Genomic DNA, 27,177 nt, shown 5'->3' with positions numbered 1-27,177 from the left:
GGCAGCATCTCCTGGCGGCACCAACTTTGGTGTCTCAGCCTTCAAGCAGTGAGACATTTAAGACACACCCATGACCTCAACATTTTCCTAAGGGTTACCCTCCGATGTGCTGGATTTCTTTGGCTCCATGCTGAATCACTTAACTCACCCCACACACCGCAAGCATTGCTCTGCCCTCGTTCAGCTGGCCCTGCAGTCCTGTGGTGCAAAAGTGCCCACAGCATCGCTCCCGTCTCACTGCAGACAGCGGTCAAAGCAGCTTTTCCGAGGTCTCACAGGAAGACCTTGACAGCATAGTCCAGAAACTTGCACCTGGATCCCCCCAAGCCCAGACCCTGGCAGCTGCATCTCATCCACCTGGGAGCTTTCTGCTTTGCTTCACATTAATACGGAGAGGTATTTCCTGTGTCTACAGATTTTCAGGCTCTCCAGGTTCTGTCACAGGCTTAAACAAACCTCATGACCCTTAATACAGTGCATACTTACAGCAGCATTTTTCTTTGAAAATGTGTAAACTAAGATTATCCCAGGATTCTTCTCACCCACACAAAAAGACTTGTTAAAAATCAATGCTTCAGAAGAAATACACACCTGAGTTCCAGGCAGAAAACAGAGCTAAGTAAATAGCAACGAAACAAAGGACAAAATATCATAATTTCGTACATTCACAAGGCCTATACATCCATTTGCCTAAATGCATATTTGAAAAAAAAAAGTCGCATATGCAAAGGAGCTGGATGTTTGTATCTGCAAAGAGAAGTCATATCTTTCTACAGAGGTAGGTTTTGAACACGTATAATAACAAGGCTGCTAATGTTAATTTGAAAAGCATCTTGTACACATTTGAAAACTCATCTCCAAGCAGAAGCCTACAACCTCAGAAAAAACCCACCCCACATGTATGCTCATGAGGGGTCTCTTTTTGTACAATTTTGTGTGCTGTTGCTCTTTACATATCTATCTACATAATCAAACCTAAGCACGAGAACAATTGTCATCCTCAAGTCAAATGTGGTTTTAGACAAAATGTCAGAAACAAACCATTCCCCAGAAATCTCCAGGATGCCACAGGCACAGAATTGTAAGACTTTTTCTTATGCTGCCAACAAGTGAAATAGGATGTATGTTTTGGTGTCACCAGTCTGTAGAGATAAACCAGGTAAAGTCGTGAGGGCAAAAAGAACTGAGTGTCTTGTAGAGCTGCATGGAAAATGTCTTTCTCCTCATGGTGTCTACGTAAGACACATTATTAGCTTTGTCTTCCTTAACAGCCATCTCTGGAAGCACATGGAAGCGGAGAGATGCAAAGGAAGCAGGACGTCACTCTTGAATGAATTAAACTAAGAGCCTATACACAATTTACCTTTCAAGAATAACACCTCCATATTTACGTATGGACAAATACATGACAAGTAACTCCGACATAAAAAGTCCTTTGATGTTTCAAGAAGTCGGTGTCTCTTACACCAGTAATGTTTTAGAGCAACAAATAAGCAAGAGACTCTTGTCAATGCCTGGATTTTGTTGTTGCTGTAGTTGTTGCTGTTTAGGACAAGACTGAGAAAGAAAACATACAGTTTGTCCCCAGAAATTAAGAAGTACTGATAAAAATTGTAAATAAGCAACATGCTCAGTCTGCAACAGCTTTCTGCAATTAGGAGAGAAAGCTTACTGGTTAAATTGAGTACAAGAATAAACAAGCTATCCTTTGTTAACACAGTGACACAAACATAGGGGGTATATTTTATGCAAAGTCTTCCCAATCTTCTTGTGTTATTCAAACACTATGGACTGATATTTTAAGAAGAGGCACCTACTTTGTATCTAGTCATATGCTTTATAACATTACAGAAAGCAGACAGTAGTGGTGTTGTAGCTGACTCTCTTTTACACATCAGCACAGTGCCATCTTTCAAAGGGGACACTGTGAAAGTGGATGGTTGTCATACAGAGTGAATGGTACTGCAGGGAAATAGGAGACGTGAGAAGAAAACCAATTAACGAGCTTCCTCCAATCATTCCTTTTTCTCTGCCTCCTCCCTCAAACCAAAAATGCAGCACAAGCATTTTGGCCAGCTTTGGCCTTACTCTCTTTGCTTTCCTTCTCCAAATGTTATCACAAGACCAGCCCCCCTATTTCCAACTTTATTTCCAAACACAATTAATAGAGTAGCAGGCAGGAGGACAACTAGAGTATCTTTAGTGTTATCTCCTGGTAACCTCTGGGGCATAAGGACAAAGGAAATCCCATAGCAGTCAAGGCACTGCTGGACCTCATTACACAGCGGACAGGGGTTTGGAAGGAGTCCTCTTCCCGCCACAGCAAATATGTATTCATTCAATATTCTCTGATTCTCTAGAGCCTCTCATCTAATAATGGATGTTAACAAATTAAATCTTACATCACTCCCCATCATGTAAATATCATCACCATTTCAGAGAGGGAGACAGAGGCACACAAATGTTAAGAGACTTTCAAAGTGCTGCAGAGCCTGAGCTCACAATCAGAGAAACCACAACTGCTAATTTGTCACATGCTTTAAATTAAAAATGGCTTCTTCCCCAGATCCAAGGCAGTCGAGCCCCTGGGTAGGCATCTGCAGGTATCCAGTGCAGGAAGGAGAACAGATACCAACGCTGACTTTTCTCTGCAGACCTGTGGTGCTTCACGAAGGATGAGTACTGAACTCACACCCCTTCATCCTGCAGCCACCATAAAAATCCAGTGGAGCCCCACATCCCTCTTAAAGCCAAAACCACAACATAGCTTGGCTCAACTGCAGGATTCGAACGACCACGCGGAGTCCACACTGCCACTGGCTACTTGGCTGTCAAGCAGCTGTATGGTGGCTTGTCCACCTCAAACCCAACGCAGGATCTCCCATGGCAGACAGGAAGCTGGTCAGAGACACCACTGGAGCTACTGACAGAAACCCGGCCCTGCACAGCCCTCGGTGAGGTGGTTTTCATGAAAACACGCGGACAAGCATTGCCAGGTCCAAGTGTGACCCCAACCCTCAGCTGGGCTGCACTACAGTTATTTTGTCTCCCTTGCATTTATTAATAGGAAAACTTAATAGGAAAACACCATTGTCCAGAAGTGTTTCAGCTATAGGCATGGCCGAAAACTCCTTATTCATCCCTATGAAATGTCAGAAATGGGAAAAAGTGGTCGTCCAAGATAAAAAGCTTTCCTCAATGATTGCTCCACCTTCCCCATGGTTTTAAAAGGTAAAATTTTAATCAAATGCTAAGTGGGAGTAACTGGTTGACCAATAAACAGAAGTAACTGAGATAGACAGGTTAACTGGATATCCAAATATACTAACCTAGAAGACCTCAGTTAGCCACCTGCACTACAAAGAATGAGCAAAAATGAAGTTCCACCTTTCCCGCCAAGAAGCAAAGAGACATGAGAAAGAAAATGAGTGATCAAAATGCTGCCTTCTCCCTTGACCCCCAGCTAAAAATTCACTCCAATTTGCCCTATGGTTGATTTTAAATAATGCTGTTTACGTGGTAAATGACAGCTTCAGCCATTGAGCAACTGTCAAGAAGAACATCCTGCAACCCAGACTTTCCAAACACTGAGGCCCGTGCACCATCACACAAGCCTCCTCCCAGCCGCTACAAGGAGGGACGCGAGGATCACATCACTGTGCCAGCTCAGCGAGCTTCAGGTTACCTGCTTTTCCCTCATCCCCTGCTGAGTCTGCCATCATAACCCCAGGGACACCCCACAATGAGTCCTGAGGAAGCCCTCTGCCTTCAGGACACAACAGACCCAGTCTAGACCTATTTGCTGTTGTTCTCCGGTTTAAAATTGTCAGTTAAATTTCAGTAGCATTTGCTGTCACTCCCTACAAGTACCACAACGCTTTATTAAGTATTCACAGAGAGCATGTGTTGGCCCTGCTACATTTTGATTTGTTGATTTTGGGTTCAAAGTCGGAAAAGAGAAGGGAAAAGAGGCCCCCTTGCTTTCCAAAGTACACTTCTGCCGTAGTAAATCTGCATCACACCTGCAACTGAAACCCAGGCTATGTCTTAGCAGCAGCCTCACATGCCTTCTGTACGGTCCTACTCCATCACCAGCTAACGCAGGACTGGGTCAGAGGGGGGTTTTTGCATTTGCAAACTCTCCAAATGAATGAGACGCTAAGAGAAGCCAGGCACATAAGCAGACAGAATAAATACAAGAGAAGTTTATTCTTTTCAAGATGGAGGGAACAGCAGCTTTTTTAAAAATTAAATGCTCTCAGTGATCATACACAACATGCGCACAGTACATGACACATGCCGAACAAAATCTAGTGGCAGGACCTATTGTTATGCAGATTCTTTATAGCATGAAGGGGACAGATTTTGACTTCTGCTCAACTGTGAGATGCTCTGCTGAGGTTTTTAAGCAAACATAAGAAAAAAGAAAAGCACACATTCTCATTGCCAGTGTTCCACATCCCAAGCATAACAGTGAAAGGTTTTTCTCCTTTGAAGAAGTTGAATCTCATCCAGCAAATGTCAGAAACCTCTGGCAGTATAAGATCCTGCAGAGAAACCATTTAAGCAGACCAAGAGAGAGAGGCCAAGTTAGAAGACCTCTACTCAAAACTATTCCCTGTGTTCCCTCACCTTCTAGCACAGCAAGAGGAATTGCCACCAGCGTTATCTGTGCCATCTTATGATATATAATCCACAAAGACTTAACAAGCTATCATCTAAAACCCACAAAAACTTAACAAGCAATTCCAGTAAGAATATGTACACATTTTTAATTTGGTATTATTTTTTCCTAGGAGAGTATACCTCACACATTTTCTGAGAATAGGAATTTATGACAAAAGTTGCCAACCATATCTCATACCCATCTCCCTGGACTTTACTGTGAGTCTTGGAACGTTTCACTCCTTACTTCCAAAAAACGATTATGGAAGAATACTGTAGGAAAAACTAAGAACCATAAGCCAAGTGCAGTTTGACAGCTTAAAATTAGAAAGAAAATAAGAAGAACCCCAAATTTATTATTTTTATCTCATGACTAATTTTAATCTCATGATTTTCTGGGGACTGGCATGATTTAACATTTGGAGTTGGCAATACAGCATACCTTACAAATGCATAACCATAAAGAGACAAATTCAAGTTTACTGTGGGGACTATGACTTTGACTTGCCTGACATCTGCACATTTAAACATGTAAGCCGTAACATCACGGTGTTCAATACCAGAGCATTACATGCCTCTCCTGGGCTAGGAAAGATGATTCCTTATGTCTAAATCCTATCCACACAGGCAAGAAAGCACTATTGAGAGTTCTGTTTATTATTTGTGACATATTTCAGTTGTATTTAGAAAACATTATTTTTTTTTTAAAAAAAAAGTTATGGACACCTGCTTTTGACATTGTGCCAAAATGCTTCCTGTTGCACTGAACTACAGAGTTTATGCCACCACTAAGATAAATGATATCAAGGGAAAAAATTTACAGAAGCACTTCATGGTATCAGTGGAACTGTAAAAATATCTTGAACCAAGACAAAACCTGTAAAAATATACAGATAAACAGAGAGACAAACAGATATTCTTAAAACCACTTCATATTTTTGTATTTTAAAATAAAGATTACTTTTTAATTCAAACATTCAGGTTTTTTCACAGAATAGCATTTCTTGAGTATAGATAGGTTCAGCTTCAAGTATGTTGTCATCTGTTAGTTAATGCAACTACCGGTTTATACATCCTGTGTTTCACATTATCGTCTTTGTTCTGCTCCTGCTGTGCCTTGTGGCTAAATAGGTTTTCTGAAAGTCAGTGGCAACAGATGTGCTCAATCTGCAGACAGCAAAAGAAGTGACTTCGGTAACAATTATAATCACACTGTTCACAAACTGGCCCACGTCTGTGATAAACCCAGTTCTCTATTACATCCACAAATAATACATCATATCTTCTCATTAAAAAAAAAAGTAAGACCAGATTGATAACTCTGAATTCTCAACATTTGACAGCCTTGGTGTTAAAAGTCACAAAATCTGACTCTCAGCTTTAATGCATTGAGTCCATGGTATGCACTGTGATCGACCTGTGTGAGCACCCCCTTCACTTTTTGTAATATAAACCGAAATCAGAATCCCTGCCTCAAGGAGCTTACAATTGCAATTATTTCACATGCCTGAATCCTTATGCTTAAAGTTATTTCAGTTGCTGAGCCAAGCAGCCAAACATTATCAAGCCAGATTTACAATCACCTCCGCAGCCTTAATTCTACTTTCCTAATGTCTATTTTGCGCACTGAAAGAGGTCCTGTAGGAAAACTGGTAATGAGATCAGAGAGTGTATAACTAAAAACTGCACCACGATGCACATACACAGTGGGGCAGGATCAAGCTCACACAAATGCCGTAAAGCTTGGGCATCCCAGCATCCCCATACCCCACTTTGAAAACTATCTGCTAATTAGTGTTTTTTCCTGTGCTGAACAACCTTGGCACTTCTTTTTTGCCCCCAAAAGGAAGGGAAATCTTACTGCACAAAATGGTGCAGAAGTTATTATACACAAAATGGTGACAAAGCTTCCCTCTCCTGGCGGGTAGTCAGTTCTGACTGTTCAGCGGGAGCCTTATGCCGGAGTCATACTTCCAGCTGTGCTGGCTGACCCAAAGAGCCAGCGGTGGTGCCAGGCAGGAGGGGGGTCTCCCGCTATGGACGGGGGTCCACAGCACCTCTCCCTCTGCCTTCCCTCTCCCCCACCGCTGCCCAAAAGGGGCTGGGGGTTCTCACCAGAACAGTGTCCCTCTCTGCAAACAGCAAAGGTGATGGAGTTTCTTGCATTAAAAAAAAAAAAAAAAAAATTTGCAAGAATATTTTTATAGGGGAAGGTGTTAGGCAACTCTAACCACAGGGTCACCACTGGCCCCCTCTGTAAGTACAAGTGGGCTCATAAATTAACACAGTCAGTGAGGCAGCATCACAGCAATTAGCATCTTTCAAAGACAAAAAAATGCTTTTATGTTTCAGCACTGTAGAGCACAGCCTTTTGCCAGTAAAAACAGAGCATATGTCTTAATTTAAAAGTTTGCTCAGCATGTTTTGTGCTACTTCCTGTGTCTTAAGCATCTGTGTGAATTGCCAAAACAAGTGGGGGGAAAATGACACTTTCCTTTGCTTATGAACGGCAAAACCAGGGTGAAATGGAAGTTCTTGTTCTCATCCATGTTATTCTGCAGTTGTGGGGGGAAACATTACTTCAACAGTAACTCGCGGAGAAGTGGCACCAAGAAACTTCCCAGTAATTAACAGGACCTCTCCACAGAAAGGCTGTCTGACATCTGTGTCATCAGGGAAAGAAAGCACAGGATCTTGTTTCAGAACTTAGCGGTTATTACTAAGTAAAAGGTTTCTGGTTTAACTGCAGAATAATACATTTTCTAACTTCTCATAAGCTTCTAAGCTTTTCTGCTGGCTTCAGTGGCTAAATAACCTAAAACTGGGACAAACAAGCCTCAGTTGTCAAGCTGATTTGACAGCCTATTTTTTACATTTTGCGACTTTGATGGAAAAGCCACTTGTTTTTCTCTTCCTCCTTAATAGTCCTGTGTGAGCTGCAGTCTTCAAAATTTCACTTCTAATCTCTCTCATTTTGAAGTTTTCCAGTTCAGTTCTGACTACCCACTGCCTATATCTCTATTAAATCTTTCCTACTGTTTATAATGGAGAACAAATTCAGCCAGTATAATTTTAGCTGGCTCTCTAGCTATTCTTCAAATGGAAGACAATATACATTCAACTACTGACTGTGTTAAAAAAAAAAATGCACACATCCATGCACACGCACTCACACCGAGCCCAGACCACTGCCAAAAAAAAAAAAAATAAAAACAAGAGTATTTTTCCATTACACAGGTAGCGCATACACAAACCGATTCTCTGTGATATACGCATTTTATGGCCACAAAAATGAAAAATGGTCAAAACTCTGCCCTAAATTAAACCAATTGATTTCCATCTTTACCCCTTTACCAAAATAATTTACTAAGGCTTAAGAAGCAAGCAAACTCAAGGCTGGGATGTCGTACAGCCCATATATTAACTCAGTCAGCAATAAATCTCCCCTTACTCTCCATACTACTTTCTTAAATAGCTCACTATAAAGCCCCAACCTAATTAAAAACAGCTTTCTCGGCAACAGTGGCCTTGATTTCACTTATTTACACATTAACTGCAGCCTCCGTTCGGCCAATCCAGGCTATTCCCTGTACCACGCAGGGCCTTTTATCTGCCCTGGACAGCATTTTCTCCAGCAGATGAAGTAGATGCCGATTGATTTGCTGTCGAGCATGGTAAATTAATAGCAACAAATTGCTGAGGGCCCCATCTCGCTGCTCCACCATGCTTCGGCAGTTTTGCTTTATTTGCTCCATGATGGGCAGCAGTCAGGCCTCTTCAAGTCAATTTCTTCTTAACAACCTGCAATACTTTTCAATGGTGAAAATAGAGCCGTTCCTTGTAAGTCAGAAATCAATATCCTATTGCCCTTAGAAAATGCTAAACAAGCAGTATTGGCAATCCACTTGGTACTAGAGGGTATCAGATATAATGCAAATCCATACTGCTTCCCTCCTCGTAGTTATTACAGTTTGCTAAAAGGTTCCTAATGCCATTTATCATCATTTACCATCGACTACTGCAGCTATGATTATGATATCCTATCAGCTAGCAGAGCCCTTTCATTTCTATCCAATTAATATTTTAGCAGCACTCAAATGGTTGTTGCCCAAGCCTTATAATAAAATTTACATGGATTGGACCGAATTTTTTTTTACTGTGATCTTAAAAAGTCACTTCATTTATTTTTTCATACCCAGCTTCTTAAAAGACCTGAATTTTCTTTCAAAAATACTGAAATCCAATATTCTAGCATGTGAATTAGTTCGAAGACGGAGGTCTGACCAAAAAGAGCGACTCCATTTATGTATTGCCACCTCCAAAAAACATAACTGAAGTAAAAAGTGAATGCTGTATCCTATTACGCTTTCCATCAGTCCCATTCACAAATATCTGTTGTCTGTAGCCAAATACAATTATTTTAAGTGATAATTACAATTCTGAATTAAAACCTTCAGCAAGCATTTTGATTACAGCAATTCAAACAAACTGTTTACCATAACATTAAAACAGCCTAATTTCAGAAATTAAACCAAATGACCACCACCACCAAATAGCAACAGTATATTAGAAACACAGAGCAGCGTGTCAGCTATTCATTTATAAACTATCAGCTCAGTCTCTTAAAAACAAATATTAAAAAAGCAACTTAGTAAGAAATGGACATCTTCAGACCACACTCAAACATTCATATTTATGCTAATATTGAAATTTAAAACTCTAGAGAAGTATCTGTTCATACTGCGACCCAAAAACATCCAACTCAATGCCTTTTTTTTGGAATGTGTCTATTTTGAAGCTCTATTGATCCTAGTACAGAATATAAAAAATTAGCTTAGCATTTTAGTCTATAACACCACATGTCACAACATACCCCACACTTACCTTTAAAAAAAACCACGAATGACTAATTCTACCAGTCTAATGCTATTTACTCAGTTACCAAAATTTAAATTAATTATGTTCTCAAACATAATTGTTAAAAATTGGCAACATTATGCAGGCTTAATTAAGATTAAATCCAATTTACTAAATGTACTTTAATTGGTACTAATTACATTAGCTTTCCTTTCAGAATGACAAATTCCCCATAGGTTTCACTTTAATAGTCTTCTATCAAAATCAACACAGGATGACTGATGATGAGCATCACACGAGGGGTGGGAAAAGAGATGCTCTTCCCCCCCTCTCTCCCCCCAGACACACAGACACACTCACTACCGCTGCTCTCTGCGCGTTTATCCTTTTATCAATTTGCTAAGTCACAGAGTCATGACTCCATCACAGCCATCATTTTCTGTTCCAGTGAAAAATTTCTCTAAAAATAAATACTCTGTGGCTGGGAGCAGCCAAGAAGAACAGAAGCTTTAACAGAAAAATACACAAAGGTTTCAAATATCAGGGCCACCAATTACTAGGGTACTTCCAAGGACTCCAGGGAGTCCTGCTCTTGAACCCTTTGAGACGCAAATCTAATAAGTGAATAAGCCTAACCTGATCTTGAGAACTAGGCCCAATTACGCCGAAGGGCAACTTCACTGCATTATTGCCTGCTTTCCATTACAAGGGCATCCAGCGAGTACATCTGGAAAAGAACCTGAGAGGAACCAAGGCTGTCTGCCCAGAAAAACAAATAAAGACAGATATGCCTCTGTGCTAAAGTGAAAAAAAGAAAGAAAATATAATAAGTAGGTGGTTTGCAGGGCTGTCTGTATTTCATAATGTGATAAACTGCCCTCAGGATTTTTTATATGATTGAATTTAGAAAGCTGGGAGGGGGGAGAAGTAAAAAAAAAAAAGGGTGAATCGCTCAATTTCAGCCAAGTAAAATTCAAAGATGGAAGAGAAGGCAATTTAAGGTAGAAGACTAAAAAAGCTTCACGCACATCAAATGAAGCAATCAACGCTATCTGTGTAATACACCAAATTGGACCCTAACGCTGTGATCATAAAGCAAGATGGGAAATATTTTGCAGTTGCTGAAGCAATAGCAGAAAAGAAAAAAAAAAAAAACAACACACTGTGGCAATAGAAGGGGAGACAAGACAGATATGAAATTGGTATCAGATTTAAGAATGATAGCAAACAAGTTTCTTAGCCACAGCTAATTTCAATCAACATCTGACAAAATATTTAAGTGTTTTGCATAAGAGTACGATACTTAGACTACTAATTTTAACAGAATGATCAGTAATGGAAAAAGGTGTTTAATTAAAACCCAGTCCTTTGTAATCCCTACACTTAGCTGTAACTCAGTATTCAATTTCTCCAGAATATCACTGACGACTCCATCACCGTAACTGAATACAATTTCTGAAGTAAAGCACTTAGAAATTAAAAGTTAAAAGGGCTTTTGCTGTGGGTTTTTTCCCCTGCTTCGAACAATTTAATTACACATTGCACTTGTAAGCTGATTTTGTCCCATGGAATTTTGTGCAGTCAATGCAAGTCTACATACACTAATTGCTGTAAAAACAGGGTACCTAGAAATATAAACAAGTTTGACTGCAATGCTTGCTTTCAAATGCCTGTAAGAATTTGCTACGTAGGTGGCCTGTAAGGACTCTGGTCTTTGTGAATTGTTTTCATATCTACTAGTTTACTGATGGGGAGCGCGGTGTTTTGGTTTTTTGGTTGTGTTTTTTTGGGTTTTTTTTTAAATGGGACCTGAAACAATTCGGCTATTCATTTGAGAACAGACCCAACACCTCTGAGAGTCAGTGAGCAGTCTTTCCACCAGCACCCGCAACCTGAATCAAGTCCAGAGAGTCACCACATACGTACAATCTGATCAGCTGCTATCACAGCCTTTTCCTCTCAACCGTTTGCCAAACGCACTTGTTGAGTCTTCATGCTACCTGTGAGGAGGACATGTGAATTCAACAGGTCTACGTATATGTCTGTAAAATAATGTGTATGTACAAGATCCCGTAAGTTTGCAGCTACGGATCCAAAATGCTTTGAGGAAAGAAATCCCACCATCTTCATACTTGTATGCCATCTATTGCAAATAGCCCTAATTAGTACTGTGGCATTGGGATGCTAATGTAATACAAAACATAATAAAAAATAAATAACATGAAAAAAACGTTTGACTTGTATGTCTGCTCTCAACAAGATAAAGAAATCCTATTTCCACAACCCAGAGAAGTTCCAAATCCCTAACTTTGAACAGAAATGCATACAAACCAATTCTCAGATGGTCTTTCTTCTCCCATCCAACCATTTATTTATTTCTGCAGTTTACACTCCCCAGCAACGCTGGCAAATTGCTCAACCATTTGCTAAAATGAGTTGTCAGTATTAAACTCCACCGTATAAAAAGTTCCCTCACTGGAAAAGAGGTCAGATGTTTAATTCATTCTCCTCTAGAGAAGGTTAAAAACACACATTACCAAATAAGAAACTCTGATTTGCACTACCATGCTCCATCTGACTAACGTCCTGCTAATCTTGGCCTAAGTGCTAGACTTCAAGGCACAAACCCGAGCATGCTAACATCATCGCAGAAAGCTCATTTACTCTTTCATGTTTGAGATACTGAGACACTGGTTTTGGACAAAGGTCCAAGTAAGCAGCCTGAGGGAAACAGGAACATGGCTGTACGTCAACTGCTTTTGTAGCTCCAGCTTAAATCAGTCCAGGTTAACCGGAAAGAACAGTCTTTTCCACACACAAATACAAATCCTGACACCTAATATGTATTTGTGATGTAGCTATCATCCCAAAAAGTAAACCCTAAAGGTTCAAGGTCAGACAGATCTGAAGGTACAACCCACATACCCTTCCCTTCTCACATGCATTCTCCCCGTGCAGTATAGGACCACTTGCATGTGCAGAGATTGCATGTGGAAAGTCAACGAAATAATGCACAACTGGTAGCCAAGACCAGTTGGTCTACACAGAGCCCACATACCATACACAAGATTGAAGTTTCAGGGTCAGGTTAAGTACAAAAAAATTTCCAATGCACTCAAGCATGCAATTAAAGTGAGTCACGCAGAATACACATCTGTTTTAAGACTGATGGGAGAAATTACACAGAGCATTCTTACACAAAACAAATTATCTACCTACCTGTTTATGCATCTCTATATTCAGCCCATAGGACATCTCATAATACTAAGAAAGAAGAAAATTACTCTATTAGACCTTGCAATTGTGAAAACCATTCCAAAATTCCCTTTGACTCAAACATCATCGGTACAAAGACATACAGACCTAAAAACATTTATTGGCCTTGAAAAGCTCCCAGAATTCAAAACAGCATTTCACAGCAACCTTTTTCTTTTTTTTTTTTCCCCACTTTTTTGCTTTATCTACATTGCTTTGTGTCAAATTTACAAAGAACAGCCATAAAACAAGGAAAAAAACAGACAACAAAAAAATAACGAAAAGTAATCACAACCAGAGTTAAAGATTAGAAGAAGAAAAAAAGCCACAAAGAAAACGCTCAAGATTTTATTCCCTAGCACACATAAAAGATGCCAAAAAAACTGCCTGAAGTGCTTGAAGCCAGACACACATATAAATCAGCAATGTCTAACAGACCGGTTATTCAATATTTTAAATTAAAAACACAAAAAAGCTGCAATTAAATTGCCGGGATGCAAAAAAATGAAAGAGCATGGAAATTTAGAGCCAAAGCAAACACACCAATCTAAGTATGTCCTGTTGTGCCTGAGTATTACGGGGAACTCAGTTCAGTGTGTAATGTTAGTACCAAACAATCTCCAAGACTTAGGCGTATCAGGCATGAAAAAGACAACTGCAAGCCTTAACATTTCCTTGTGCTCTTGGTTACGAATTTTTCAAGGTTATTTACTCTTTTTGTAAATACAAGAGTGTTACATGTCACATACACATGGACTACAGCTAATCCTTCGTAGATGTACAAGAGAGCAGATAGCAAGCGCTCCTCTGCAGTTATCATGATCCATCATGCAATTATGTATTTAGAGATGACTTCCTATGAGCGTTATTTAACCAGGCAGACCACAGACATTGAGGAAATCTCTTTCACAGCTGAGATGCCTGCCATTCTGAATGAACCAGCTGCCCAGGTGCAACAGTTCTTCTAGGAAGCAGGTTTTGGGTTTGTATACATGTATGTGCAATTTTGGCTTACTCCCACCACAGAAAAAAATATCATCCCCAACTGTTTTATGGAGATATGATCGTTGGGAGAGGTCAGCAAAAATGAAAACATCACCCCCAGGTACACTATGGAAGTTGTACACAGCTTTAAAGGGCTGACAAGTAATCTGCTAGCATTTGGAAGAAGTAGCACCAATTGCTTAAAAGATTAAAAAGCAGGTTTTGTGCAGAAACTAAGTGCTGCAAACAAGTTACAAACCCCTGAAACTAAGAATTTACAATGGAAGCACTGATGCAACCTCAACAACAGCAGCACTACTATAATCTTTCTGTTCGCCTCCAGCAATCCGAATGTATTTCGGTCTCAGTATACCAAGCTAATAGACATTCTGAATTTATTAGGCAGCTTGCTTACCATGACATAATGTCGCTGCATCTCTGTCTTCTCACTGGCCAGCTTTTCACATTCTAGCTTTAAACTGTTCAAGACATAAAAAGGAAAAAGCATGGGTACTTCATAACACAAAACTGACATTCTTCCGAGTACAGGTTATTCCCCTTTTCAAGCACTTCTCCAACACACAAATAGAAATGTGCATTCCAGCTCTTGCTTGGGAGTTCAGGGTGGAGTTTGTAGTTTTCCTCTTTCAAGAGATATTGTGCAACATCCTCATCTCCTAAGTGAACTGCGTACAGTACATAGGAGAGTATTTTCCTCTGACAAAAAAACCCAACACTGGTTCACAGAAGAAGCACGCGGGGGTTCATACCTGTAACACTTAAGCTTGAGAAGTCACTTACAAATCCATAATTTGGGTTTCAGAGTTTTTATTCAAACGAGTTTTAGAAACACCTCTTGCTTTAACTCAAGCCACAGAGAAATCAAACACATATCACCACTTCAAGGAGGAAAGAGTTGCTGGGTTTTTGGGGGGGTTTTTTTGCTGTTAGTGATGACAGAACTGTAAGGAAAATACTGCAGGTAGTTTAAGGAATACCGCGGCAAACATGAACACTTCCGCTGGTTTTCTGGTTTGTTTTCAGAAGCCCACTAAGCAATCCTGCCAGAAGTCACTTGTCACTTTGAGGACACAGCGCTCTTCCACCTAAGGATAATGAAATGGCTCGCTGCCTCGCTTCCAGGTTATCAGCACTTGACATGTCAATGAAAGGCGCGAGGGGGCCGAGCCAAGACAAGATGCGTGTCCTGAGCGGCATTTTGAAGAAAAGCAGAGGACGAGCCCAGCCAGCCACGTCTTTTTCCATCAACCCCCACCCCCGAAAAAAAAAAACCGACCACCAACCGGCGCGTGGGGAAGACAAGAAAACCCGCTCGCACCGTTCGGCTCGGGGCCCCCGTGAGCTCCCCGCCCCGAGAGCCGGGAGCGGCGGCGGGATGCGGAGGGGCCGGCGGAGGAGCGCCCGGCTGCGGGGCGGGGGGGGGGGGGGGGGTCCGCCCCGCGCCCAGGCTCCGCCGGGGGTTCCCGGCGCCCCCGCCCCGCCGCCCCCCCGGGCGGGAGCGGTGGAAGGCGGCGAGAGGCGAGCTCGCGCGGGGCTGGGGGAAAGTAGGCAGCGTTACCTGTGGTACTGAGCCTGCAAAAACTGAAACTCCTCCTTAATCCGATCGCAGGACTCGGAAATGGTGAATTTAAAGGGCTGCGCTGGCTGGTGAGGAGCCTGCAAGCAAGCAACAGCGGGTCTCTTAATCGCCCCCTCTCGCCCGCCCGCTGCTCCCCCCGTCCGGCCGCCACCTCCCGCCGCGGCCCTCGCACCCGGGCTCCGGGCCCCCGGGCCCCCCCGACCCCCGCCCGCCCGAGGCGCCCAGGGCTGCCGCCCCGACGGGGCCGCCAGCGGTGCGGGGCCGCCGCGGGGGGGAAGCGTCGCCCGCTCGTACCCTCCGCACCGGCCGCAACCGCGGGACGCGGGGCGGGCGCCGGGACCACCGCGCACCGGGCGGAGGCAACTCGGAGGAGCCAACCCCGGCCCGGGGCGGCGGCGGCGGCGCGGCGGACAACAATAAGAAAATGGCTACAACTCCGCGGTGCCCGCGCCGGAGCGCTGCCCGCGGGGCCGCCGCCGCCACTCACCGGGTGCCGGGTCTGCGGGTACATCTTGCTCAGGTCGCGGATCATCCACGCCGCTTCGGGGGGCGCTGACGGCCGGAGCGGCGGGGATCAGGGCTGCAGGCGCGGCGGCGGCGACGGCGGGCAGGGACGCCCCGGCCCCGCCGCCCCGGGGCAGGCGGGGCACCGCCGGCAGCAGCGAGGCGCGGCGGCGACGGCGGCGGCGTCCGCGGCGCGCGGGGGCCGCTGCCACATCCCCCGGAGGCGGTCAGCGGGCGGCGCCGACCGGCTCTCCCGAGCGCCGCCGCTCCGCGGGCTCCGCCGGGCTGCGAGCCCCGTGCGGCGGCGGGCAAGCAGGAGGAGGAGGAGGGCGGGGAAAGCCCCTCCGCCGGCGCCGGCGCGCGCTCCGCCAGAGATCCCCGCCGGCAGTTCTCTCCCCTTCTGCAAACTTTTACTGCTGCCGGCGGCTCTCCCGCCGCCGGCGCCGAGCGGAGCGGGGCGCGGGGCGGAGCGGGGCGCCCCGGCGGGGAGGGCGGCTGCGGCGGGCGGGCCGCTGCCCCGCGCGGCGCTGCCGCCGCCGAGGTGCGGTGCGGTTCGGTGCGGTGCCCTTTTGTGTGGCGGGCTGGTCCTCGCTCCTACCAGCCGGACCGCATCTCCCCCGCTAGTGCTGCTTGGCCGCTCTTTTCCCGTTCTTTTTGGGTTCGCTTTTAATTAAAAAAAAAAAAAAAAAAAAAAGAAAAAGAGCGCGAGAAAGATAAAAAAGAAGGTACGGTCCGGGCTGCTTTATTTATGTCTGTCTTTTCTTTTTTTCCCTCCTCGCCTTTCGAAACTCCGTGAAGTGGCGGCGGCGGCGCCGCGGAGCCCCGTGCCCGGCTTGGCCCGGCCCGGCCCGGCCCGGCCCAGCCCAGCCCTGCCCGGCCCGGCCCAGCCCGGCCCGGCCCGCCGCCGCCGCTCCGCGCCGCTCCCACAGCACGCTCTGGCGAGGTGACTCCTTTGACCAAATTTAGCAGCGGCTGTTCATTAACATTCTGATACATATTCACGGCAGCCGGAAGGCCGCCGCCCGCGGGGCACCCTGGGAGCCGCAGTCCTCCCGGCGCCCCCTCTCCCCGCCCTGCCCGCACGCCGCCGCGCCCGGGACTTCTCCTCCCGTCCGGCACTGCGGCGCCGCGCGCCCCCCCTCGCGCGACCCCACCGCCGCTCCGCCCACGAAGGGAGACGCTGGCGACCAATCGGCGGCGGCCGCACATTAATCGCCGTTCTGTATTAATGCCCATCATTTCGCCGCTGACAAATGGGCACACGGGCCCGAGGGGGGGGCGGCTCTGGGCTCAGCCCCCACGTGGGTGCCTGACGCCGCGCGGGCCCGCAGCCAATCAGGCGGCTCTCCCTGCCGCTCCGCTCCTGTTTGCCCGCCGCCCGAGGTGGAGCCTGGAGATCGCTGGCGTTCCGCGGCGCCGGCGTTCGAACAGGGGAAACATTTGTTCAGCCGTCAATCAAAGTAACGTGGGCCGGTGTCGGCTGTCGCTGCCGCCGCTGCTGCTCCCGCCGCCTCCTGCGCGCGGGGCGGTGGCGCGGCGGGAGCGGGGGGCGGCGGGGGGCGCCCGCCCCCGCCTCCCGCCCCGCCCGCGGCCACTGCCGGCCGCCCCGCTCCGCCGGGGACGCGCGCTAATTACGGGGCAACGTCTCCTTGCAGAGGCAGGCGCGGCGTGCCGATACCCCCCGCGGGCCGCGGCGGGCGGGCCGCCGGCTCCGGGCGCGCGTTCCCTGCCCCGTCGTGGGGCTCGTCGGAGGGAGCGGCGCTGCCGCCGGGGGCGGGCGGGGGAGGTGTCCCCCCGCGTTGCCTACCCTCAGGGACGGGCGAGCCCCGAGAACCGCTGGCGGGGCGGACGGGCGCCCTTCTGAAGCCCTCGTCTCACCTCCCCGGGCTGCGCGGGGCCGGGGCAGGCCTCGCCTCGCAGCGGCCCGTTTTGAACCGTTTACAGCCGGAAGGCGCCGGGGCGAGGCGGAGGGGCAGCCCGCAGCCGCTTGACGGCTGCTGAGCCGCTGCCTCCCGCCGTGGCCGCTGCCGCTGGGCCCCGCGGCGTGACCTGGGCAGGCGGCGCGGTGTCGTGTTGTAGCCGCAGAATACGACGTGATTTAAGGCTTTTTTTCCCGCTGGCTTTACTTAAGGCACTCAATCTTTACTCTGGGAAGCGGTTGCAGTGAGAGGGTGTTATTCTCGGCTACTCGCAAGGCTGAGGCTTAAAGACTTGACCTTTAAATGATAGATTGTAAAGGTACGTTGACATTCGACGGGGCATTTTCTGCCGGCGTCAGATGGGAGGAGGGCAGCCGGGTCCAAGGGCCCGGTTTCTGAAGGTGCAGTAAACGCACCTGGAAATTACGGATGGAGAGTAAGGGGCAGGTCACTGCACCCGCGTCCCACGGGCAGCTTGGCTTTGGCTGCTGCGGTCTGCCGGCTGGGGAGCAGGCTCCGGGAAATGTCTTCCCAGCCCCGCAGGTCGCACGCCTGCTGCACCGCTGCCACTGGCACGCTGTAACGTGAACGCCTGATTTCCCCACGGAACCAATTCTGCACCTAGTGCTGCCGTGTCCCAAAAAGACCCCAGAACAATTTTTCTGCCGAGCCCCACTGCAGACAGTGCTGTGCAGTGACGCACACGTGAGGGATAGGCTCAGACTTCTTTTTCTTCCTCGCTGTGCCTGTCATGCTTGGATTTGCCTTCAAGCAGTTTGTATTCCTGATGAGCTGCAGTTTAAACCTGCATGCAAAATAGATGCAGTTTAGTCACATCATTTTTGATGCCTGTATCCCAAATCTATAGTCTCAGAACTTGCACTCGGCAATTAGTGCCCTAATGGTGGTTGCTAAATTATACACAGATTTTTGGTCGTAGATTTTCTTTACTGCCCACAGATCTCGGGCTAAGGCCTGCAGCTGCTGAGCTCCTTGAGGCCTTGATGGGACATGCCACCCAGGTTTTGCCACCAAGGTTTTGCCTTGCTTACGTGACCTTTGAAGACTGGTCCAGCAATCTGAAGCTCAGGACTCTGAAGCAGGGTAGCGGTGGTGCTGACGAAGGTGGTAGTGTCGTCCATCTTCTGCCACTGCCTAGGGCTCGGAGCTGCAGGAGGCGCTGGGTGGAAATGCCTCCTCTTCGTGAAGTAGAATTTTTAACCAAAAACTGCTTCCTTCATGTTGAGTGCTATAACCGCTAGCAACTGGAGTGGTTTGTGGCAACTGATTCTGAATCTTTTTTGAAGTAATTTTTTTGTCTAAAATGGCAAGTGGTCTACTGGGAAATGGACCAAAACATGTCCTTCTCACCTTCTGTTTTTATACCACTGAAAATGTCTACATACTAGGTATTGCAATACTCAGCCTTCAGCCTACTTGCGTATTTCATTTCTGCTGGAATTCTCATGTTTACCAAGTTCATCATCAAGTGTTCCAGGGGGATTTAGACCTTTAAATATTGTTAAAAGATTTGGAGATAAACCACCTGCCTAATTATGAAAACACCGCTTCTCATGTGTCTAAATCTTCCAGCACCAAAAATGCTTTTAAAAGATCGGTCCTGAGCAAGCACCCTTCACTAGGCAGCAGAGCACTTCCAACTCCTCTGAAACAGAGGACGTTTACCACGTGCCAGGATCAAGTCCTGACATTCAGAAGTATGGCTGCCAAATCTGCAAATGCTTAAATGCCTGTCACCCAAGTGCTTGAAAGCTGTGCAAGAACAGAACAGAACAACTCACTCTGCAGAGCCACAAGCATCTCTGGAAACATGATGGGCGAGCTCAGCGGATTTTACCATCAAATCCGGAACCTGGAGAAGGACAAATCCAGTTATAAAATGAACGCTGTATCTGAAGAAATTGAATTCTGGAAATAACAGCAGGATTCTTTGTTCCTTGTCGCTCTGCATGTGTTAGTCGTGAGGTACAGCGCTCCAGATGGAAAGGTATTCAACACCTTAGAAGGCAAAAGCGTGCAGCTTTTTGGTCGAAGCAGCCACTCGTCTTCTTTCAGAGGGCAGTTTACCAGTGATGTTCGTCAAAGCTTCAGCACTGTTCATTGTTGCTTGCCCATTAGTCTTCAGTGAATTTGTGTGGCTGGAAGTAGGGCAGAGTTTGGTTTGCTAAGCTTTAGCAAGATGCATGTATCTACATACTTCACTGTGTGTTTTTTCACGGTTTTGCTGCATTCTGGCAAGATCCATGAAACCCAGAAGTTTAAGAGAAAGTGCACTATAACTTGCCACTTTTAAATGATGTGAATTAAGATCAGAATGTCAATGTCATTCTATTTTCCTATCTTTTGTCACTTCTGACATAGCCTTGATGGGTCTTCAAATATAGGCTGTTTTGTATTTAAAGTTCCTTGTTTTTTCCTTCTTTTATGAAAAATCTTTTATGGTAGGTTATATAACCTGTACTATTATCTAGCAAGTGGAGAAGGTAGCTTTTAAATGTTTTAGACATCTTGCTAAAGATTTCTCATAAGTGAATTGACTGCAAGAAATATTTAGGCAGTTTTATGTGCACAGTAAGTGTGCTGAGTTTTGACTGGTGTAGAAAACCCCTTATGAAATACCGCAGAGGAGCCACGGGTTGCAAAACATCACATCCATTCTTTTTCTCCTGTTATCAAGAAAAGCAACTGGTTATTTCAGTCCTGTTAATTCAGAACTGGTCTGCTTTTGTATGCATTCAAAGTCTAAGCTCTGAAATGAACAGAACAATGTGTGCTTATATATGTATTTTACAGGATAGGTGAAAAAGAAACTCCGTTTCCCAGCTAAGATTTTCTAACCAACTTTCAGACTCTGGTAATTTTTTTATAGTCGAGTCATAATGTTAATACAGAGATTTATCGGTGCCAGAGGACCTTTAAAAAAGGGTCCAATCCTGAGGGCATTTTGTATGTAACCACACAGGTTTCCTGCCTGGAGTGACTGTAGCTGAGGGCCAAGAGAGTTGTGCCTAGCACTGAAACTTACTACAGTTTATTTTGGGACCAAGTTACTAGGTCACCATGCTTTGTCAGCTGTGTACTCTCACACACACACACACACACACGCACACACAGACTTACAAAAATAAAGGTGTTAAACTGATAAATCAATCAGTTCAAAATGCCTCAGAGTAAATCTTACATCAGTACACGTATTTAAGTGCGCTGTGTAACAAGTGCTTTTCTTATCTTTCAGAAAGATAAGCTCACTGAGGTTTTCAGTTGAAGTGGCACCAAGTTTTCTGTGCTTAAAACTTTTAATTATGGTGTTAAGCCAGGTTTTACTGGTAGAAGAATGTAACAGCATGATACACGGTTTATATTCCTGTGTTTTACAAGTGCTATCAAGTGACCCTGTCACAGTACGTTTTTAAAATACTCCATACCTACAACTTTCTAAATTAGTCATTAGTGACCTTAGGGATATGTTGTAGCTAGTAAGCACAGTAAGAGAATTTATGATACTATGCATAATACAATGATTTATACATCAATTTGTATGTAGCTCTCTCACAAAATAAGAGTTTTGCATGTTCCAAACTACTTTTCAATAAAATGTTTATGTTCTTTAACATTGCCAAAGCCCCATTTTATTTAGTTCTTCTGTGGGCGTTGGTGTTTTGGATTCATAGTCTTACTTTGTTTATTTCTGCTTGATTTATTAGATGCAGACTTCTTGCTATGACACAATTCCACTTCTAAGAAACTCACGTGGGATATGGCAGGAAAACCTCTTAAAGTCCACAGTAGTTTTTTCTGCAGGAAGGATAGCAGTTTAGCGTCTGTCATACACTGGAAGCTGGATTTGCAGACTTATGCAGTGCAGAATGACTTAGGCAGGTGTTTGAAATTAATTTTTCCTAGACAGTGCTCCCTTTCTCATTGCAATCTATGAACTAGCAGTAAGGAATATTTTTTTTCCACGGCAAACCCATGACAAATTCTTTGGGAAGAAAACTTAACTCCCTCAGAGAAGTCTGGTAAAGTCCTATGCCATCATTAAGTTGCATTTACGTCTTTTTATCATGTTTGAGATGTGAGTGCTACCTAGTCACCCCTCACTTTCTGCAAGGGAGTGACTTAGTCTTGAGGCCCACTTGGAACATTTGCTAAATAGATGTAGCCGTAAGGCTGTTTTTCCCACATTTTGTGGCAACATTCTTCTAGCTGGCAGTAAACATGGAATGAGTGCAATACAGCTTGAACTGACAAAGCTGGACCTGAACAAAGCTTTTTCACACAGTTATACCTTATAGTCCCATTGCAGCTAGATAATAAGTTATACTCCTGATGAGATTACAGTATTTCTTAGTTCATTTTATTCATAGGAACCATGTTAATCTCAGTAACTTAAAGTCCACCAGTTCATTGGCAGCATTGGATCCTAAACTTACTTAGCCTCCAAAAAATTAATCGCATGGTTTCACAAGAAAATGCATGGCTTGGTCTAAGTGCTGAAACCAGAGTTTTAACGAGGAAGAAGTCACCCACTCACACAGCACAGCCTCCCATGCGTTCACCCCCAGTATAAGAACAAGGATTTCCCTCTCAGGAGTGATGACTGCATGAAAACACACAGTTTACCAATTTACCCTGCCTTTCAACTTCTCTAACCAGGTTTCAGTGCTTACTGCAATGTTAGGAGTCTGTTAGCAATATTAGAAGACAAGGAGAATGGACCTAGCGTGCCTTCTTGCTACCCAAGATGCAGTCCATGCCCCTGAAGGTAACGGAAGTTCTCCCCGCCCTTGCAACACCATTAATGAAAGTCATTATTTAGCCTCTGGCACATATTAATTACTGGATAAATCCAATTCTTTGAGTTAGGTCTTTGACTCAAGATTTCTTAGGTGCAATAAATACTATTCCACATTTTTCAAAACTTTAGCTTTTCAAAAATGAATATTAAATTGAAAAGGGGATTTTTGTCACATAATTTTGATAAAAGAGAAAGATCACTGTTTGGAAATTAACATTGTCGAATGATTTGTATTTTTTCATGCAAGAAAACTATATAAACCAATTTAATTTTACAAGTTCAAGGTGCATTAAGTAGGATGAAGAAAGCCGTACTGAAGGGTAAGAGGCCAAAAGAAAGAAAAAGAATTTAAAATTAATGTAATATATCTTTAGTTTAATGTTCTTTATAGTGACTCTATTAACGTTTCTGTACTTTGGCAAAAGTCAGTAAACTGAACAGCACAAAATTATTATCTAGGGCAAAAACTCAAAGAAGATTTTTAACTTATTTTCAGAGTGGAGATAAGATTTGAACTTCTCTTTTTCACATCATAGATTGCAAATTTGCTGCTTGCTCTGAAAGGGTAAAGACACGATTTCTCTTTTAATCGTCAATTATATATTGAAGTTGACTTGCATGCTGTCATTGTACTGCAGACTCAGCAAGCACAAGCAATCGGAAGTTTAGATACTGCGTTTCGTGAAACAGTTTTATTTTCTTTACACCTTCCTTAGGAGCAACATTCATGACTAAGATGTACACACCTCTTTTTGTAGCTATGGAATTACTATGTGAAAAGATTAATGTGTTTAGCAGAGACTGATTTCAATCAATAGCTTCCGTATACATGTTTATTCCTCTAAAACAATGGAAAATTCTAATTTGACGGCAGTGTGTTTTCATCTGATGAAGAACCAGGGTTGTTCTCGAAATATACTTTTCCTTCCTAAGGAATGGGAAGAATAATTCCTTTCCGGTTATTCAGAATGGAAATAGTCGAGACGATGTGCTTCAAGTAAATGTGTTAGTTGCAATGCAAACTTCCTGCTGTCTTACAGGAGTCCAGGCAGTTTTGAACTTTTAATGTACTTCAGCATTGAAACTTTTAAACAGTAAATGGATTTTGAGAACCACTGAATGCATTCTGCTTCTATTTCGGTGCTTAATGGATTAACATACAGTGACCCTATATACGGACATGGACATATCCATGGAGTCAGCAATCCTTTCTTCAGAAAATGGTCAACATAAGGCTTTTGTGGATTATATGCATATTTTGGGGTGATGTGAAAAATATTGCCAAGTCATCAGATTATGTAAAAGCAGTGTGTGAGGTTACGTTTCTGTTATCCCTGTTCACCTGGGTCTGGAGAGCTGAGAGTTCATGCTCTCCTAGCATGAATTACAACATCATGTTGCAGCCTTGCCTTTCTTGTCCTTTACATATTTTTCTTGTCCTTGACATGTTTTTCTTTCCTGCCCCCAATACGAGGGAGGAACCCAATGGGGAGTCCAGACTATCTTTCGTGGGATGGAGAGCTGCCATCAGTCTCCTGGAGTGGAGCAAAATGGATTCTGGAAGTGGTGAGACTTTGTCCTGTGTTCTAGGAATGATTTATAGTAGGGGTCACAGTCTGGTCTCCCTGAAAACTGAGTGCAAACAATGCAATTCTCTTCACTGGGTGCTGGCAAATGGACCTTCACAATCTACAGTTAGAGAAAGCAAAGAGGAAATTATTGTTATTTGAAGGACTGTTTCTATCTGTGTAACTGAGTATACATGCAGTGATCCTCACGCCAGGTACTCCAGGTATCAGCCAGTCCTTTAACTCACACCTGTCTCAAAGGTAAACAGTGACGTTTTGTTCCTGATAACTAATCCTTTTGATGAGGCAATCTTATGAACCTCTGTAAAGTTTACTTAAGGAAACAGTGAATGGGGATTTACTCCCTAATTGCTTGTAGCTTAAGTGACTCCATCGGGTTTAATGGCACTGCTTTGGATGTACACTGGTATAAAAGAGAGAAGGGATACAAACCCACAGGGTCAAACTGATTGGGAAATAAACTCGAAGGGCAATTAAATCACTTGTTTTCTGAACAACCTGCAAGATATATTGGGTTGAACTTGATGTGAGCTGGCTGAAAACAAAATAGGGAGTAGTTTACTAAATAAACTTTTTTTTCCTTTTAAGAATTGGAACAGTGCCTGCCATAAGAGAATCCCTACGAGAAGAAGGAGGGATAGAGTAGAGCTGAAGATGGCAAATGAATAGTACCCTCTTTAACAATAGTCAGTCACTTCCTGCAATCAAAAGCATGCTAGCATGTGGCCTGTTCAAATAAAAATTACTGGACCAGAGCCAAACATGAAAAAGTAATTGATAATGTGGTTTTTCAGAACCCACCCATCCATCAAATGTGTCACTCCTCCATAATACTTTATTGCCCCTTCTGAAGAAAGACCTTTAAAATTCATTGTGTGCACTTAAAAACAAAATGTCCTTGTCCTGGTTTATAATGATTCTCTTTTAGTTTGCGTTTGTTTTGTTATTTAATTACATTCTCTTCTACCATGCATTTTTGTACAGATAGTTGCTGGAAATTTCTGCTGCTCTTAAACAAAGCACTTTTTGTGCTGTATCAGCTTGCATTTTCCTTGGGTTGTGTTGTGCTGGTGTCTTTTCACTGACTTCAGCACTGGAGTATTGTAGTCATAGCTTCACTAAGTAGACTGTAACAAACAGATTCATTGGCCCTTTCTCTGTGCTGCATCTTATTAACCAATCTGCGGGAAATGCTCTTTACGTTGTTAAGGCATACGCACTAATACAAACAATAAATTAACCTTAACTGGAGGAAGCTTTGAGACTCTTAATACAGTAACCTAGCAGAAACCAGAGTTTATAAAAGCTTTCTATCTACCAAATTTCATGGATTTTTTTGTTAAAATGCGATGTGCCGATTTTCTACACCAACCCTTTACCAAACAGGTATTATGAACAATGCTCTGTAATTTCTTGATACTAGATAGCAAGGGAGAGATAAAGACTAGATTCATTCAACTGAATTGATATATTTCTTTTTTACCACCGTTAAAGAACAACAACGAACACAATTGTAGGAAGATTATTACACTGAATTAGAGGGCAGTGTTCACAAATCTATTGTACTGGTTTTATAGGGGCTGCTGATGATAGCCCTCAAATTAGAGGCCCCAATCTAGTTAAAAGGTCAAGTACTGTGGCGCTAATTAATTCATAAAGAAGTGCTTTGGATTTTAGTGTTTAGATTGCTTTTTCGTATTACAGTGTTAAGGCTCACAACTTGTGTACTGAGAAGAATGTAGGTACTCGGAATGATGTCTTGAGCAGGCAGATACAAGGATGGACGTGCCGTTCTGGTAATTGAGAACTAGGGGCATACTTAAGCAAAGAGAGACCCTCCCAACTCCCCTCAAATGAGATGTGCATGGTCTCTGGATTCTGGAGGGAAGAGTTTGTACTCACACACTGTCTCTAAACCATCCTTTCACTTTAGGGAGTTCTTTAACTGTAAATTTACACTGAGTAAGTTTCTAAATGAAAAAGAAGTGCATCACCTACTCCCCTCCCTGAAAACTAAAGGCCCAAAAAGAATAAAAAAGAGTTTTATAGCTCCTCCACCTCGGACTGATTAGCTAAAATACAATAACCTCAGCCCAAAGTCTGATTTGTCAAACAGAGTGTCTAGATCTTTGAATCAGATATTGAATCAAAGTAGGGAGCGCGTGAATGGGTATTAGAAGTGTGTTACCAGCTGCGCCACTCACTGTCTGGCTTTGGACAGTTTATTTTCAGTTTTGCTAAGGAAGTGTGATAAGACTTGCTGTAATTAATATTTGTACAGGGCTGTGGAATCTGTAAATTATTTGTTACGTTTCAGGAAGAGGCTCCAAGGTTAGTACAGGTAATCCAGGAACCTCTGCAAAGACGTGTAATTCGTGTGCCCCTTGGCTTTTACAGAATTGCAGGGGTTTCCTTGACATCAACACTTGTTCTAGTCTCACACTAACTACAAATCTGGCAGTGTCTGAGAAGCAGCCCCAAGAAGCTCTGATCTAATAGTTGTAACTGAGTCATAAAATGCTTTAAGCGTTTGCTTAACTTCGAGCCCATGAGTTGTACTATTAATTCAGTGGAGCTAGTCACTAGATTAAAACTATGCTCGTGCTTAAGTGCCTTGCTGGACTTTTACCAGACTGTTAGGTTTATGATTTAGGTATCTTTCTTAAACTTGCTGAGATCAGATCTCCTGATTTAAGAATTTATGGTCCAGCTGAAAGTGGTGGTGGACTTCAATTTCTATGAAAGTCAGTTTGGGGCAAGAGATCTCTCCATATTCACAGGTACTTTTACTTATCTAAACTGACTAATTTCTGTTTAGTTATCTAAACTTTCCAAATGCTACTGTGTGTGACTCATACTCTTGTAGCTCATATTTAGTAATTTTATTTCTCTCAACACAAGGCTAAAACCTATAGTGCTATAAACCATCACGCCTCAGGCAACTGCAGTGAGGCTGCTGCAGTTTACATGTTTGAAGGTCTGGCT

General features: G+C 44.0%; 1 protein-coding gene across 13 annotated transcripts in view; it reads right to left on the bottom strand.

Annotated features, from left to right (window-relative positions):
- The window catches only part of LOC104261011 (transducin-like enhancer protein 4), a 97,277-nt gene extending 81,384 nt beyond the window's left edge, over window positions 1-15,893 (bottom strand). For all 13 annotated transcript variants that reach the window (XM_059833523.1, XM_059833520.1, XM_059833516.1 and 10 more), the window contains exons 1-4: window positions 15,849-15,893; window positions 15,341-15,438; window positions 14,177-14,240; window positions 12,742-12,786 (exon numbers count right to left, since the gene is read on the bottom strand). In XM_059833523.1, coding sequence (XP_059689506.1) covers window positions 12,742-12,786; window positions 14,177-14,240; window positions 15,341-15,438; window positions 15,849-15,893 — 252 coding nt within the window. The remainder of the gene's footprint in view (window positions 1-12,741; window positions 12,787-14,176; window positions 14,241-15,340; window positions 15,439-15,848) is intronic.
- Between the last annotated feature and the right edge of the window lie 11,284 nt (window positions 15,894-27,177).

Source organism: Gavia stellata, chromosome Z, assembly GCF_030936135.1.
Source record: "Gavia stellata isolate bGavSte3 chromosome Z, bGavSte3.hap2, whole genome shotgun sequence".
Taxonomy (NCBI): Eukaryota; Metazoa; Chordata; class Aves; order Gaviiformes; family Gaviidae; genus Gavia; species Gavia stellata.
Note: the sequence above shows the minus strand (reverse complement) of the source record. Positions and strands in the feature narration are given on the sequence as shown.